The 17292-nt window shown below is 43.4% G+C and overlaps 1 protein-coding gene across 5 annotated transcripts in view; it reads right to left on the reverse strand.

Annotated features, from left to right (window-relative positions):
* Positions 1-17292, reverse strand: part of naf1 (nuclear assembly factor 1 homolog (S. cerevisiae)) — a 296506-nt gene that overhangs the window by 108125 nt on the left and 171089 nt on the right. For all 5 annotated transcript variants that reach the window (XM_086010894.1, XM_086010902.1, XM_086010899.1 and 2 more), the window contains 2 exons: positions 9557-9639; positions 3165-3325 (listed from right to left, as the gene is read on the reverse strand). In XM_086010894.1, coding sequence (XP_085867020.1) covers positions 3165-3325; positions 9557-9639 — 244 coding nt within the window. The remainder of the gene's footprint in view (positions 1-3164; positions 3326-9556; positions 9640-17292) is intronic.

Consider the following 17292-nt stretch of genomic DNA (forward strand, 5'->3'; position numbering starts at 1 on the left):
CAACATAATAAACATGATAGCAAAATTGAAGCCCATGGGTTTAAAGCAGCAGTGGTTGCATGGATACGTAATTTGCTACGGGATAGATAGCAGAGAATATTGGTGATCGGTTGTTTTTCAGACTGGAGGGAAGTGTACAGTGGTGTCCCCCAGGGGTTGGTATTGGGACCACTGCTCCTTTCGGTATATGTTAATGACCTGGACTTGGGTTTACTGGGCATAATTTCAAAGTTTGCAAATGACACTGAACTCGGAAATGTAATAAACGGTGAGGAGGATAGCAACAGACTTCAGGAGGACATAGACAGACTGTTGAAATGGGCAGACACATGGCAGATGAAATTTAATGCAGAGAAGTGTGAAGTATTTAATTTTGGTAGGAAGAATGAGGAGAGACAATATAAACTAAATGGTACAATTTTAAAGGGGGTGCAGGAACAGAGAGACCTGGGAGTGTACGTACACAAATCTTTGAAGGTGGCAGGACAAGTTGAGAAGGCTGTTAAAAAGGCATAGGGGATCCTTGGCTTTATAAATAGAGGCATAGAGTACAAAAGCAAGGAGGTTAATATAAATCAGTGGTTAGGTCCCAGCTGGGGTATTGTGGCTAATTCTGGGCACCACACTTTAGGAAGGATGCCAAGGTTTTGGAGAGGGCACAGAGATTTACTAGAATGGTACCAGGGATGAGGGACACAGAGCATGGAGTTATATGGGGAGACTAGAGAAAGTGGGATTGTCCTCCTTAGAGCAGGGAAGGTTAAGGGGAGATTTGATAGGTGTTCAAAATCTTGAAGGCTTTTGATAGAGTAAATCAGGAGAAACAGTTTCCAGTGGCAGAAGGGTTGGTAACCATAGGGCACAGATTTAAAGTAATTGGCAAAAGAACCAGAGGCAACATTAGGTAAAAAACATTCACAGTGAGTTATGATGATCTGGAATGCACTGTCTGAAAGGGTGGGGGAAGTAGATTCAATAATATCTTTCAAAGGGGAATTGGATAAATACTTGAATGGGAAATATTTGCAAGGCTATAGGGAAAGAGTAGGAGAGTGGGACTAATTGGAGAACTCTTTCAAAGAGCCTGCACAGACATGATGGGCCGAATGGCCCCCTTCTGTGCCTATTTCCACCTCCTATAACATCGCCCGTCTCCGCCCCGGCCTCACCTCATCCGCTGCCGAAACCCTCATCCATGCCTTTGTTACCTCTAGACTTGACTATTCCAATGCTCTCCTGGCTGGCCTCCCACATTCTACCCTACGTAAACTTGAGGTCATCCAAAACTCGGCTGCCCGTGTCCTAACTCGCACCAAGTCCCGTTCGCCCATCACCCCTGTGCTCGCTGACCTACATTGGCTCCCGGTTAAGCAGCACCTCTATTTCAAAATTCTCCTCCTTGTTTTCAAATCCCTCCATGGCCTCGCCCCTTCCTATCTCTAATCTCATTCATGCCCTCCCCCCCCACCCACCGAGATATCTGCGCTCCTCTAATTCTGCCCTCGAGCATCCCTGGTTATAATCGCTCAGCCTTTGGTGGTCGTGCCTTCTGTTGCCTAGGCCCTAAAGCTCGGAAATTCCCTGCCTAAACCTGTCCGCCTCGCTAACTCTCTTTCCTCGTTTAAGGCGCTCCTTAAAACCTACCTCTTTGACAAAGCTTTTGATCACCTGCCCTAATTTATCCTTATGTGGCTTGGTGTCAAATTTTTTGTCTTACAATACTCCTGTGCAGCACCTTGGGACATTTTACTACGTTAAAGGTGCTATATAAATCCAAGTTGTTGTTGTAGTAACATTCTATGATGCTCTGCACCATTATGACAATTCTAGTTCCCGAACAACCCATCCACGTAGCATCCTTCAGCTACACTGTCAATTTGTATTAACTTATACCCATTTTTGTCCAAAGGATTTATGCCCACTAGCAACCCAGTTTACAATACCTAACCACATTTCAGACAGTTCCCTCATAACCAGCAGAGAGGATTCAGTCCTAGTCTAAGCTGTATTCAAACCCAGTTGCTAAAAATGAAAGGACAATGTTCCAACTTATAGTACCAGCCAGTTTCCCCATGGAATCCATTTTTAATAGCAATGACAAAGGAAGGCATTTGTATATAATACTAAAGACTCTCATAGACTAAGCTATCTTTTTAACATATCTAGTTTTCATGATCTTAAAATTAGCTTCTTAAGTGCTTAAAGACTCCAGTGAGTTCATCAAAACTAGAAAAGTGTGATTAATCTCAGATAAGCCAAACTACAGTACCTTGTTCCATGTCCCTGTCAATCATCAGATCATGTCTCATCTCATACTTTATTCCCCTGACTGATCTATCTGTATGCATCTTTGTTAATAATTTAATGCTAAGTCTTTGGCATAGACATGTTAGGAACCTTTCCTCTATCCATCCTTGCTTACATGTGATTCATGCAGGTGTTAAAGTGTTGGGTGGTAATAACTAAAAAAAAACCCAGCTATTCCTAATCTATCTTCTGAAATATTCACTGACACTATCCAGCCCCCAACAAATGCCTTGAATCTCAAAAACTTTGCATTTACATACATCCACCTTCCTACATATATTATTAATCTTGAAATCTGCCCAGAAAGATAGAATCTGCCAATAATATAATCTTTTTGTGCCAAATAATGCTGAATCAGGGTTAAAGATGTTCAAAATTTTGCAGAAGACAACTTTCAAGCCAATAGAAACTTTTAGCATCAGAAAGGGAAAGTCTGCAGATTTCCAACTGAGTTTACACATACCATGCACAACACCACCGTACATTATTTTTAACAAGTTACAAAGAAAAATCTACAAAACTGGCTGTGTTTTAAAAAAAAACTGGCTATTACGAAGTAAACAAACATTTTCTTTTAAATATATATTAAATGTTCACTTTATTCCCCAATATATACCAAGTATTGTAGAGACAAACCAGTAAGCTAAAGATATTGAATATACCTCCTCAGTCTTAAATCATTATTGCTGCACACAGTCACCAAACATCCATTGAAAATAACAATAAAACATGAATTGAAAAATAACCTTGTTTGGCTATGCTACAACATGAAGACACTGCTGGGGTAATTACAATTCTTTACTGCAGAATTTTTAAATTGCGAAATGGAAATGTAAAATGTGTGAAAATTAACTTACTGCTTCAGTTGCTCTGTAAAGATGTACTGAGTGAAATCCTTTACCGCTGGGGCAAAGTATAACAGCTCCTGCATCTCGATTCCCTTTGCAACAATGTCTTCAACAGAATTGAAACGTAGAATGTAGAATGGATGAGAAACTTGACCAAACACTTCAAATACCTGTTAATTAAAGGAGGCAGTCAAAACAAGTTTGATATATCCTTTACAAACATAATCATGAGAATACCAAGTACAAAAAGGGTATAACCGAGTTCGGTGAGGATTTCTTTTGTTGAAAAGTTTGTGGTGATTTTTGGATGAAACATGGTAGAAATATTTGGTAAAAATGTTCTCGCATCCAAATATTTTCTCACCAAGAAAGCCATCAACATTAAAACATTCACGGCCTCCTTTTCTGAGATACAATTTCTTTTCTGGGCCTCATGTGGGTCCGGTCTCTTATTATAATCCCAATTAATGTTCAGGGGCTCAAAGCTCCAAACAAACTACTGGATGTAACAGCCTTTCCCACAAGGAAGGGTACTTATCTCCTTCCTTCAGGAGGCACAATTATTTCTGGGAGACAATTGGTAAACCAATGAAGAGGGAGAGGTTTCAGGCAGAAATGATAATAAAAATGAAAATTGCCTTTAAAAAAAAAAGATAAGAGCAAACTCCAGATTATTAATAGTGTTAAAGATAATAAGTACTGCAGGTTCAGAAATAATAATAAAATAATTGATAAAAATACAACAGAAGAGATGGAAAACAAGAAGTGTGACAAATTAAGACAGCATCAGGGCAAAAGGGCAGCTTAGGATCTGTTGCCCAAATGAGAGTTCTATACACAAATGCAGATACCATAAGGAATAAAACAAGTGAATTAGAAGCACAAATCCAGCTTAAAGGCTACAATGTAGTGACCAAAACTGAGACCTGGCTATAAGCTGGGAATGACTGGGAGATAAATATTCCAGGTTATAAGGTCTTTAGAAAGGACAGCAAGATTGACAAAGGAGGAGCAGCAATATTGATAAGAGACACTGGAATGGATTTTGCTGTGAGCAGCGATCGAACAGTGCCAGCTGTACGTTAGACTTGCACTTGGATGTTTGCTGTGCAAACCCCAGGGTGCGAACAGGGAAAGCAACTGTGTATCTCCTTAAGCAATCAGATTGAAGCAATGTTAATGAGCAGTGCAGAGTCTGAACCAGGAAGTGCCAAATTAGAATAGTGAATTCAATGTCAAATCAGGTACAGAGAGCAAAATAGAGAGAGAGAAAGAAAGACTGGATTGAAAGATGAAAGAAAGATAAAGAAAAAACAAAATTTTATTTATTTTTAAATCTCCAACAATAATTAAAAGCTGAAGAAATGAGACTCCATATTTTCAGTGTCAGAGAGGTTGTTTGGCAGTAATTAAGACTTAGCACACTATTAAAATGGTACTTAAATTGGAAAGTCCTAACTTTTTTTACCGAGTTTAGTCTGCATCTGAGGTAAGTATAGGAACTTCACGCTGTTCAATACATTTGAATGGTGGGTCAAACAGAGGTATGCCGTTTTCGGGAAGCTTACAGAGGAATGTCACATCTTGGACAGCAATTTCCACATTTCCGTTAACCGCGCATGTGCAGTTGCCGGAATTTGCTGTCCGATTGGCACATAAATAATGGTGAGCACTGTTAGCCTCACCGTTACTTTCACAGAAAATTCCGGCCCAATATTACATCAGTAAGGGTGAACAAGCTGTAGAAACTCTCCTGGTAGAATTGATTAACAGAAAATTGCAAGAATTTGGTGGGAGTTGTCTACAGACCTCATGATAGCAGTGATGAAATAACGGGATGCAAAAATACCGAGATCAGAGAAGCTGATTTCAAAAGCAGAGTGGTTAGAATGGGAGATTTTAATTTTCACGCAGACTGGGAGAAGCAGAATAGCTCGAGTCCCAAAGGCAGAGAATTTCTTGAGTGTATTCATGACAGTTTTCTGGAACAGTATGTTCTTGAACCAACAAGAGGACTAGATTTAGTGATGAGTAATGAACCAGAATTAGTCAACAATCCAATGGTAAGGGAACACCTAACATTGGCCATAACAGGAGTGAATTCGATATTAGGTTTGAGAGCAAGAAGGGGGAGCCACAAATCAAGGCTTCACATTTAGGTGAGGCTATGAAGGGCTGAGGCAAAAATTGACCACATTAAACTGTGTGGAACTGTTAACATATAAAACTATAGATGAACAGTGGAGAACTTTGCTGAACACCTCCATTAAGTCCGTAAGCGTGGTCCTGAGCTTCCGGTCGCTTGCCATTTTAATTCTCTGCCCCACTGTGTCCTTGGCCTCATACACTGTTCCAATGAAGCTCAATGGAAGCACGAGGAACAGCATCTCATCTTTTGATTGAGTCCAGAAGGTTGTAAAGTGTCCAATGTTGAGTTCAACAATTTCAGACCATAACCACTTTTTTCCAGACAGCAGTTGCTGGTAATGGTTCTGCTGTTGCCATTTACAGCTCTAGACCCATCTTTTGTTTCTTTACTTGTCCCATTACCAACCCCTTTTGCCTTGCACCATCATCCCTTTTGTTATTTAATCACTCCTGCCTTCCATCCCATCACAGGCCTTCCCTTTTGTTCTTTCCTCCTATCCCCACTTTCCTTGCCTCTGTACTTGCTTAAAACCGGTTACTTTTCTCGAATTTTTTTCCAGTTCTTATGAAAGGTCATCAACTTGAAACGTTAACTGTGTTTCTCTCTTCACAGATACTGCCTGACCTGCTGAGTATTTCCAGCATTTTCTCTTTTTACTTCAGATTTTCAGCACTCGCAGTATTTGGCTTTGTCTTAAAAAGAAATTGGTACAATAAAAGACCAGTACATACCCCTAAAAGGCAAGATCTCTTTAATTAAACAACCTTGGTCAGACTGATGTATGTTAATGGCTTGGACTTGGGTGTACAGGGCACTACTTCAAAATTTGCAGATGACACAAAACTTGGAAGTATAGTGAACAATGAGGAGGATAGTGATAGACTTCAAGAGGACATTGACAGGCTGGTGGAATGATTGGACACGTGGCAGATGAAATTTAACGCAGAAAAGTGCGAAGTGATACATTTTGGTAAGAAGAACGAAGAGAGGCAATATAAACTAATGGGTACAATCCTAAAGGGTGTGCATGAACAGAGAAACCAGAGAGTGTGTGTGCACAAATCATTGAAGGTGGCAAAGCAGGTTGAGAAAGCAGTTAAAAACACATACAGGATCTTTGTACCTACTCCATGTTCCACTTTAATCATCACAGTAGATCCACTTCAAACAGACTCTGAAATGTTGTAGTTATTCAGAGGGTTCCGAAAAGGAGCCCTGCAAACAAATGTATATAAAAAATTGCTACAGGACAGCAAGCTGTACAATGGCCAAATACCTCTGTGTAACTACTTCGAAGAAAATACCGAACAGCAGTTGAGATATTTCACAGAATAAGACGGCGTTCAGTTTAAAAATGTGTTTTTAAATTATTTGAGGTAGCAACTAACCCATCAAAGGTCATGGCAACCTATTGCTCTTCCCCATCAGGCTCTATCTACATGCGCCCATAATACGCAACTAAAGCATTGCTTTTAGTTTGTGCCAGGATGATTCGAGCTGGATAGAAAATCCCCTGGACTTAGCACAGAGAACTATTCTGAATTAATTCATGCATTGAGAAGTAATAAATGACACACCTGACAGATACACTGACTTTTCGTTTCAACTGAAAGCATCAAGAGATTCACAACAATATTTTTATAATAGTTTAATGTACATTTCCTGATTTCCTGCCTTGCAGCCTCAAACTGCCATAAAGAGGTAAAAGATTTCATGGTACAGGAAACTTTGGTTTATCCGGAGGTTGTATGTCCGGAATACTCGATCTAACGGCAAAAAATCAGGAGCGGTTTTCTGTAAGTTTTTTTAGATCTCGTTCTTTTTTTTTCCCCAGTCAGCCACTGCAAGGTCTGTAGCTATAGCAACAGCTTCAGCTACAGACGCTTGCAGCTGCAGCCGACTCTTTAGAAGCTATTGCTAAGCAACAGTGTTTGTTGTCAGATACGGAGATGAAAACCTCCGTATGCTTCAACATTAACTTTGTATGTCCGGCAGTTTTGATAGATCGGCAACACGCCGGTCCCGTCAGTGCCGGATATCACAAAGTTTCCTGTACTCAGGAAAGAATAATGTCGTTCACCCAGCTCAGAATATTCATTGAAGAATATTCTGTTAGTTAGCCTGACATCAGTTGTCGGGAAAATGCTGGAATACATTATTAAGCAAGTGGTAACAGGGCTTTTAGAAAATCATAACAGGAAACTCTCGTTTAAACGGCAAAATTCTCACTCCGAAAACAACACCTCAACAACCGGCAATGTTGCCGAGTCAGAGTCTCCCGCGATGGCCGAGTTAGTCAGTGTGGGTAGTTCTCCAAACAGCCACTACTCGGCTTCTTGGCGCTGTTGGAAGTCGGTACACCTCAATACTCCTGTAACAGGAGTCTGACTCTCCCGCGCTGCCGGTAGTCTCTTCTGATCCGCCATTTTACAGGGGTACTGCGTGTCTCCCTCGCTGCTGGTAGTCATTGCATTGCATTACCCTCAACTGGCAGTACTGTACTTAATCAAGCATCTTCCACCATCCATTTAACACAACATTCTGTAGGTGAGTACAGGAAACTTTGTGCTATCCGGCACCAACGGGACCGAGCTGTTGCCGTCCCATCAAAACTGCCGGACAAACCAGCGCTAATGTTGAAACATACGGCGATTTTGAGCTCCATATCTGGCAACAAACCCTTTCTAAACAGTCGGCCGTACCTTACAAAAGTCTCTGTAGCTTAGCAACAGCTTCAGCGAGACCTTGCAGACCCCGACTGGTGAAAAAAAAGCAACGAAAAGAAAAAAACCTAACGAAACGGCTCCTGATTTTTGCCGGTGGCTCGAGCATTCCGGACAGTTAACCTCCAGATAAACCAAAGTTTCCTGTACCCAATTACTGTATACTGCACATTTCTTGAATTTTTTATTTTTCTTTGTTAAAAATAGCCTCGGTAGATAACCCTCTCCGTCATCCGAAATTTTTGATCAACCGGCAACACGCCGGTCGCGTCGGTGCCAGATACCAAATAGTTCCCTGTATGATTAGGCAGAGTCAACATGGCAGGGAAGGGAAAGGTAAATCGTGTTTGACAAATTTATTCAAGCTTTTTGAGGCTGTAACTAGCAGGGTAGATAAAGGGGAACCAGTGGATGTAGTATATTTTGATTTCCAAAAGGCATTCGATAAGGTGCCACATAAAAGGTTACTGCACAAGATAAGAACTCACGGGGTTGGGGATAATATATTAGTATGGATAGAGGATTGGTTAATGGATGGAAAACAGAGTAGGGATAAACGGGTAATTTTCACATTGGCAGGCTGTAACTAATGGGGTACCACAAGGATCAGTGCTGCGGCCTCAGCTATTTACAATTTATATTAATGACTTAGATGAAGGGACCGAGTGTAATGTATCCAAGTTTGCTGATGATACAAAGCTAGGTGGGAAAGTAAGCTTTGAGAACAGAAAGAACCTGCAAAGGGATATAGACAGGTTAGTTGAGTGAACAATAAGGTGGCAGAGGGAGTATAATGTGGGGAAATGTGAGGTTATTCATTTTGGTAGGAAGAATAGAAAAACAGAATCTTTTTTAAATGGTGAGAAACTATTAAATGTTGATGTTCAGAAAGATTTAGGTGTCCTCGTTCAAGAAACACAGAGTTAGCATGCAAATGGGAACGGTAGCACAGGGGTAATGTCACTGGGCTAGTAATCCAGAGGCCTGGACTAATGATCCAGCGACGTGGGGGATTCCATGGGGAATTTAAATTCAGTCAATTAAATAAATTTGGAATAAAAAGCTAGTATCAGTAATAGTAACAATGAAAGACATCTGCGGTCCTTACCTGGTCTGGCCTATATGTGACTCCAGACCCACGGCAATGTGGTTGACTCTTAACTGCCCTCTGAAATGGCCTAGCAAGCCACTCAGGTTATAACAAACTGCTACAAACCAAAACAATAAAATTGAAACCGGATGGATCGACCTCGGCACCAGCTACGGACACGGCAACGGCACACCCAGCCCAGTCAACCCTGCAAATTCCTCCTCACTAACATCTGGGGACTTGTGCCAAAATTGGGAGAGCTGTCCCACAGACTAGTCAAGCAACAGCCTGACATAGTCATACTCTCAGAATCATACCTTTCAGCCAATGTCCCCAACTCCTCCATCACCATCCTCGCTATACACCTTAGTATTCTACCTACTGTATTCACTGAAAAATGGATCTCATCAATTGTTAAGAATTGTTCTTATACAATTACCTTCCCAACTGAGTTGTTGTCCTTTCTGAAAAGGATAGTTTCCTCGTTCACTGGTGGCATGTCCTTCAGTGATTCAACAATAACTGCAAACAAAGAGAAACAAATTCAGAAGTGGCATTTAAATATGGACCAACAAAAGACAGAAATCAATCTTTCATTGTACTGTGAACCCAAAAGTACTTGGCAATTTTACCGAAAGTTTAAATGCCATAGAGTTTTCTTTGAGGACATTAAAATTTTATTGCTTTGGAAGCAACTGCACTGATAAGTCAGTAAATGGCTCTGCCAGGAATCTTATAAATTGCCATCTGAACCAATACTATCGACCTGTCGCACTCACACCCATCATAATGAAGTGTTGAGAGAGACTGGTCCTGGCTCACATCAAAGCCAGTGTTCCCGCCTCTCTTGACCAACACCAGTTTACCTATCGTGCAAACAGATCAACGGAGGATGCAATCACAACTGCTCTACACTCGGCACTGAATCACTTAGATGGTAAAGAGACCTACATCAGAATGCTGTTCATAGACTACAGCTCAGCATTCAACACTATCGTCCCCAACAAGCTGGCCACCAAACTCCAAACTCTTGGCCTGAACACTTCCCTCTGCAACTGGACCCTGGACTTCCAAACAAACAGACCCCAGTCTGTCAAATTAGGTAACCACACCTCCCCCCCCCGACCCTGAACACGGGGGCCCCACAAGGATGTGTGCTGAGCCCCCTCCTCTACTCCCTCTTCACCCACGACTGTGTGGCTGTTCATGGTTCCAACACCATCATCAAATTTGCTGATGATACCACGGTAGTAGGCCAGATCACCAACAACGATGAGTCAGCCTACAGGGAGGAGGTCCAGCATCTCGTGAAGTGTGCGCCGATAACAACCTGGCCCTTAACATCAAGAAAACCAAAGAAATCATTGTGGACTTCAGGAAGTCTAAAGGCGGAAGTCACACCCCCATCCACATCAATGGGGCTGTGGTGGAAAGGGTGGACAGCTTTAAGTTCCTCGGAGTCCACATCACGGAAGACCTCTCCTGGTCCCTCAATACCTCCTCTCTGGTGAAGAAGGCCCAGCAGCGCCTATATTTCCTAAGGAGGCTGAAGGGATGTAACCTGTCACTCCTGATCCTCTCTAACTTTTACTGCTGCACAATAGAGAGCATCCTGACGAACTGTATCACAGTATGGTATGGCAGCTGTAGCTACTATGACCGGAAAGCCCTGCAGCGGGTAGTCAAAACTGCCCAACGCATTACCGGCACCCGGCTACCGACCATAGAGCACATATACCAGAAACGCTGTTTACGGTCCATCATCAAAGACCCTACCCACCCCAGCCACAGTCTGTTAACCCTCCTACCATCTGGAAGACGCTACAGATGCATTCGCACCCGTACGACCAGATTTAGGAACAGCTTCTTTCCCAGGGCTGTCATCCTACTGAACTCCACAAATAAACTCTAAAGCCTGCACATCTGCCAATGCACTTTATTATGGTTATGTTTATGTTAATGTATTACAAGCCAAATGTATGTTGAATGTTTAAATGTCTTAATCTAAATGTACACTCTCGGGAGCCGCAAGCCTACATTTCGTTGTACTGCACTTGTGCACTAACAATGACAAAAGAAGTTGATTTGATTTGATTACAGGAAACTTCGCAATATCCGGCACCGGCGGGATGCCGATCTCTGAAAACTTCCGGACAGACCAGCGCTAATGTTGAAGGATACGGAGGTTTTCATCTCCGTATCTGACAACAAACACTGTTGCTTAGCAACAGCTTGTAAACAGTCGGCCCGTACCTTGGAAGCGTCTCTGTAGCTTAGCAACAGCTTCAGAGAGGCTTTCCAGAGACTGACAGTTTTTTTTTCTTCTAGCACTTTTTTAAACAAACAAAACGGCTGCTGATTTCTGCCGTTAGATCGAGGTTTCCGGCCATACAACCTCCGGATAAACCAAAGTTTCCTGTACTTGATCTTGCATCTTGTTTAAAGTGCAGTGAGTTCAGTACTGGTAATGTTTACCCGAAAATTCACTCGTGTTAATGTTATAGGAACATAGGAACAGGAGTAGGCCATTTTGCCCCTCGAGCCTGTTCCACCATTCAATGAGATCATGGCTGATCTGTGACCTAATTCCATATACCTGCCAACACAAAAGCAAAATACTGCAGATGCTGGAAATCTGAAATAAAAACAGAAAATACCTGCCTTTGCCCCATATCCCTTAATACCTTTGGTTAACAAAAATCTAATCAATCTCAGCTTTAAAATTAACAATTGACCTAGCATCAATTGCCATTTGTGGAAGAGAGTTCCAAACTTCTACCATTCTTGTGTAGAAGTGTTTCCTAACTTCACTCCTGAAAGGCCTGGCTATAATTTTTAGACTATGCCCCCTAGTCCTGGAATCCCCAACCAGCAGAAATAGTTTCTCTCTATCTACCTTAATCAGCTCCCCTTAATAGCTTGAAAACTTCAATCAAATCACCCTTTAACTGTCTAAATTCAAGGGACTACAGCCGTAATTTGTGTAATCTCTCCTCATAATTAAACTGGAGTCCAGTTGTCATTCTGATAAATCTACGCTGCACTCCCTCTAAGTTAATACATCCTTCCCAAGGTGTGGTGCCTGGAACTGCTCACCGTACTCCAGGTGTGGTCTAATCAGGGCTTTGCATAGCTGTAGCATAACTTCTACCCCCATGTAATCTAGTCCTCTAGATATAAAGGCCAGCATTCCATTAGCGTTTTTGATTATTTTCTGTACCTGTCCATGACACTTTAATCATTTATGTACACGGATGCTTAAGTCTCTTTGGACTTCCACTGTTTATAGCGTTTCACCATTTAGAAAGTAATCTGTTCTATACTTTTTACATCCTAAGTGGATGACCTCACATTTGCCTACATTGAAATCCATTTGCCACACTAGCCCATTTGCTTAATCTATTGAGATCTCTTTGTAATTTTATGCTTCCATCTATACTGCTTACAATGCCTCCTATCTTTGTGTCATCTGCAAACTTGGATATGTGGCTTTCTATCCAATCATCTAAGCGTTAATAAATATGAAGAATAGTTGAGACCCCAACACAGATTCTTGCGGGACACCACCAGTCACATACAGCCAATTAGAGTACCTGGTAAATTATCCCTACGCTGTCTCCTCCCGCTCAGCTAATTTCCTAACCAGTTCAATAATTTGCCGTCAATTCCATGAGCTTCAACTTTAGCTACCAGTCTCTTATGTGGGACTTTATCAACTGCCTTCTGGAAGTCCATATAAATAACATCCATAGACATTCCCCTGTCCACTACTTTAGTCACCGCTTCAAAAAATTCAATCAGGTTTGTCAAGCATGACCTACCCTTTACAAATCCATGTTGGCTCTCCGATCAGCTGAAAGTTTTCAAGGTGTTCAGTCACTCTATCCTTAATTATAGACTCTAGTAAATTCCCAACAACAGATATTAGGCTAACTGGTCTATAATTCCCTTGTTCCCCTCTTCACCCTTCTTAAATAGCGGAGTGGCATGTGCAATTTTCCAATCTAAGGAACGGTTCCTGAATTGAGTGAACTTTGGAAGATTATAGTTAGAGCATCTGCAATGTTCTCCCCTGCTTCCTTTAAAACCCTGGAATGGAAACCATCTGGTCCCGAGGACTTTTCACTCTTTAGTGCCATTATTTTCTTTATTACTGTTATTTTGCTTATGTTAATTTTGTTGAGTCCCATCCCTGATTCAATATTAGTTTCCTGGGGATGTCCAGCATACTATCCTCTTCCACTACTCTTTTTTACTGACACAAAGGGCTGGATTTTAACTCAGGTGCGGGATGGTGTCGTGTTATCCGCATTTCGTGTTATCCACCCGAATCTAAATGGGTGTGGGAGATTGATGCAATTTTAACTTAATTGTCCAATTGATTTCCAACGTGTGGGAACCCTTGGCAAATGGGTTTCTCCTGACTGAAAGTCGCCTCCGATTATGTCATCATTGCTGCTGTATTTAAGGTCCACAACAAGCCTTGCTTCTTCTGCAGACTGCCAAGCTTTTTGCCTGTGGAGTGAGAGAGACCTGCAGGAAAGATGACTAGCAGGAGACCCAGATGAGCTCGTTTTGACGAGGTGGCCCTGCAGGCATTAGTAGATGGGGCTACAGCCAACAGGGAGGTGCTCTTCCCTTCTATAGGGAGGAAGAGGCCTCCCAAGCAGACCAAGACAATGTGGATGCAGGTGGCTGAGGAGGTCAACTCCTTGGGAGTCACCCGCAGAACCTGGATACAGTGCCGCAAGAGATTTCATGAACTCTCTGCACTGGAAAAGTGAGTATGATTTTCCCATCACCCTCAATCTGATCCCCATTGCCTTTCCTCACCAGCACTCAGCTTCAGCAGTCTCTTCCTCCACATCCCACTTGACACTGACATCCATGCACCCTTATCCATTCCCTCTTTCTCTATGCTCACATTCACCTAACTATTCGACTATGCAGCCCTCACACTCCCCATCACTGTGATGCTAAGCAAACAACTGACAACACACAAGGAGGGCCCTTGGTCTTGCCACCTCACTCCATCTTTGTCTCCTTCTAAGTATCGATGCTATGGAATCTCTACACTCACTCTTTTATTCTCACTCAACCTCCACTTGTCTCCCTCATTGCAGGAAAAGAGAGCTCACAATAAAAGAGAGCGAGCGAGGACAGGAGGAGGGATAGCCTCATTAGCCCACCTGACTCCCTGGGAGGAGACGGTCCTGGAAATCGTGGGAGTAGAGGAGGATACGCAAGTGTGGGACGGACAGATGGGATGCAACACAGCAAGCTGGTAACAGAAAAGTTTGCCATCTCTCTCATTGGCATTGTATGAGTCGCTAATAATGATTTTGAAGCTCTAACAGATGGACTTATGAGCATCTGCAATATGCAATGTGCATGTAACCTTGGCATCACATCTGACTCTTTCCTTTACTCGCCCACAGGACCATCGCAAGCATCCATCCTCACTAGCCATGAAATAACAGGCTGAGCAGCCAGACTCCTCAGAGGAAGCTGCAACCTGAGGGCGCAGCGTCACCATAATTCAGCACACCCAGCACCAGCGCAGACACACACACCTCGATGGGACCTTCGGGATATAGAGTAGTGTTGTCACCTGGTGTATCACAGCTCACAAGTGAGCATCAGCAGATTGTGGAGACAGGGACAGCAGTGGAGAGTCCTAGTCAGAGGGCGCAGGACTCTGCCAGCTCGGCTTAGCTGCATGTCGACCCTCTGCCTCTGGGTCCATCCATAAGATCGGCGGTGCTGGAACTCCAGGAACAGATGCAGGAGTCTCTGGCATGTTTTGTCTCCAGGGTCGCTGCGAGTGTGGAGCGAATGGAGGAGTCCATAGCGACCATGAGCAGAGCCTTTGTGGAGTCATTGGTGCATGAACGCATCATGACGGAAAGGATGGCAACAGTCGACGAGAGGATGGCTTCGGCCATGCAGGAGATAAGTCGTCAGAGTGCTGAAAACACGGTGAGTGTTCATAATAGATCATCTCTGGAGGAGCGATGGTCATCTATTGAACTGAGAAACCAGACCTTCATGGAAGCCCTTCCGAGTAGGACTGCCATTGCAGATACGGGTCCCCATGGCCCCCCTGATGTGCAGCAAGGTGCTCCCCAGCCACGTGCAGGCGCTGAGGGGAACCTGACCCATGAGAGGGAAGTTGGTGGCAGACATCAAGCAGGTGGGGGCTCCTCTCCAAGCGCTCACACTTCCATACCACTGCAGAGCCCTCGGTCAGAGCCCCACTGGAGTCCACAACCAAGTGAGATAGGCGTCTCAACCCCTGCACAGCCGCAGGAGCAGCAGACTGTTGTTGCTCGCAACCCCAGAGGACATAGAAACATAGAAAATAGGAGCAGGAGTAGGCCATTTGGCCCCTCGAGCCTGCTCCGCCATTCAATGCAATCATGGCTGATCATCCAAATTCAGTACCCGGTCCCTGCTTTCTCCCCATACCCCTTGATCCCTTTAGCCTTAAGAAATATATCCAACTCCTTCTTGAATATATTTAATGAATTAGCCTCTACTGCCTTCTGTGGTAGAGAATTCCACAGGTTCACCACTCTCTGGGTGAAGAAATTCCTCCTCATTTCTGTCCTAAATGGCCTACCCCTTATCCTTAGACTGTGACCCCTGGTTCTGGACTCCCCGACCATTGGGAACATCCTTCCTGCATCTAATCTGTCCAGTCCTGTCAGAATTTTATAAGTTTCGATGAGATCCCCTCTCATTCTTCTAAACTCCAGCGAGTACAAGCCTAATCGACCCAATCTCTCCTCATACGTCATTCCTGCCATCCCAGTTATCAGCCTGGTGAATCTTCGCTGAACTCCTTCCATGGCAAGAATATCCTTCCTCAGATAAGACGACCAAAACTGCACACAATACTCAAGATGTAGTCTCACCAAGGCCCTGTACAACTGCAGCAAGACATCCTTGTTCCTGTACTCAAACCCTCTCGCCACGAAGGCCAACATACCATTTGCCTTCTTAACCGCCTGCTGCACCTGCATGCTTACCTTCAGCAACTGGTGCACAAGGACACCCAGGTCTCGTTGCACTTCCCCTTCTCCCAATCTATTGCCATTCAGATAATAATCTGCCTTCCTGTTTTTGCCACCAAAGTGGATAACCTCGCATTTATCCACGTTATATTGCATCTGCCATGCTTTTGCCCAATCACCCAACCTGTCCCAATTATACTGGAGTTTCTCGGCATCCTCCTCACAACACACACGCCCACCCAGCTTTGTGTCATCTGCAAATTTGGAGATATTACATCTAGTTCCCTCGTCTAGATCATTAATATATATTGTGAATAGCTGGGGTCCAAGGACCGGTCCCTGCGGTACCCCACTAGTCACGGCCTGCCACTCAGAAAAAGACCCGTTTATTCCAACTCTTGCTTTCTGTCTGCCAACCAGTTCTCTATCCAAGTCAATACCTTGCCCCCAATCCCATGTGCCTTAACGTTACACACTAATCTCTTATGCGGGACCTTATCGAAAGCCTTCTGAAAGTCCAGATACACCACATCCACTGGTTCTCCCTTATCTATTCTACCAGTTACATCCTCGAAAAATTCCAGTAGACTAGTCAAGCACGATTTACCTTTTGTAAATCCATGTTGACTTTGTCCGATCCTGTCACTGTTTTCCAAGTGCTCTGCTATTACATCTTTTATAATGGACTCTAGCATTTTCCCCACTACCGGTCAGGCTTACCGGTCTGTAATTCCCCGTTTTCTCTCTACCACCTTTTTTGAATAGTGGGGTAACATTAGCTACCCTCCAAAGGTAGGACGTCCGCCAAAGGTGTCGCAACAGGAGCAGCAGCAAAGTGAGCAAGGGGCCTCCACATCTGCAGAAGCCACAGGGGAGGCACCACGTCGGAGCACGTTTAAGAGAAAAATTCTGCACAAATAGTCACAAGGGTAGTCACTTGGGTAAAATGTGTTTATTGTAAAAATGCCATCAGTTGGTTCTTGTACATAAAAATTCTGATGGCAACTGTTGCAGTTGTAGCGTGTGTCATTTAGCGAATGGGACTCACACATTGAGGGCTTAGGATTATTTGCAACCGTCAGTATGCTGGTCAAATAGCTAGGAATCAGCAGGGTCTTGGCCATTGTCGATGCTGAGGCAAGAAGCGGCGTGGGAAACG

This window comes from Somniosus microcephalus, chromosome 2 (assembly GCF_052327205.1).
Source record: "Somniosus microcephalus isolate GS21.2 chromosome 2, FLI_Smic_1.0, whole genome shotgun sequence".
NCBI lineage: Eukaryota > Metazoa > Chordata > Chondrichthyes > Squaliformes > Somniosidae > Somniosus > Somniosus microcephalus.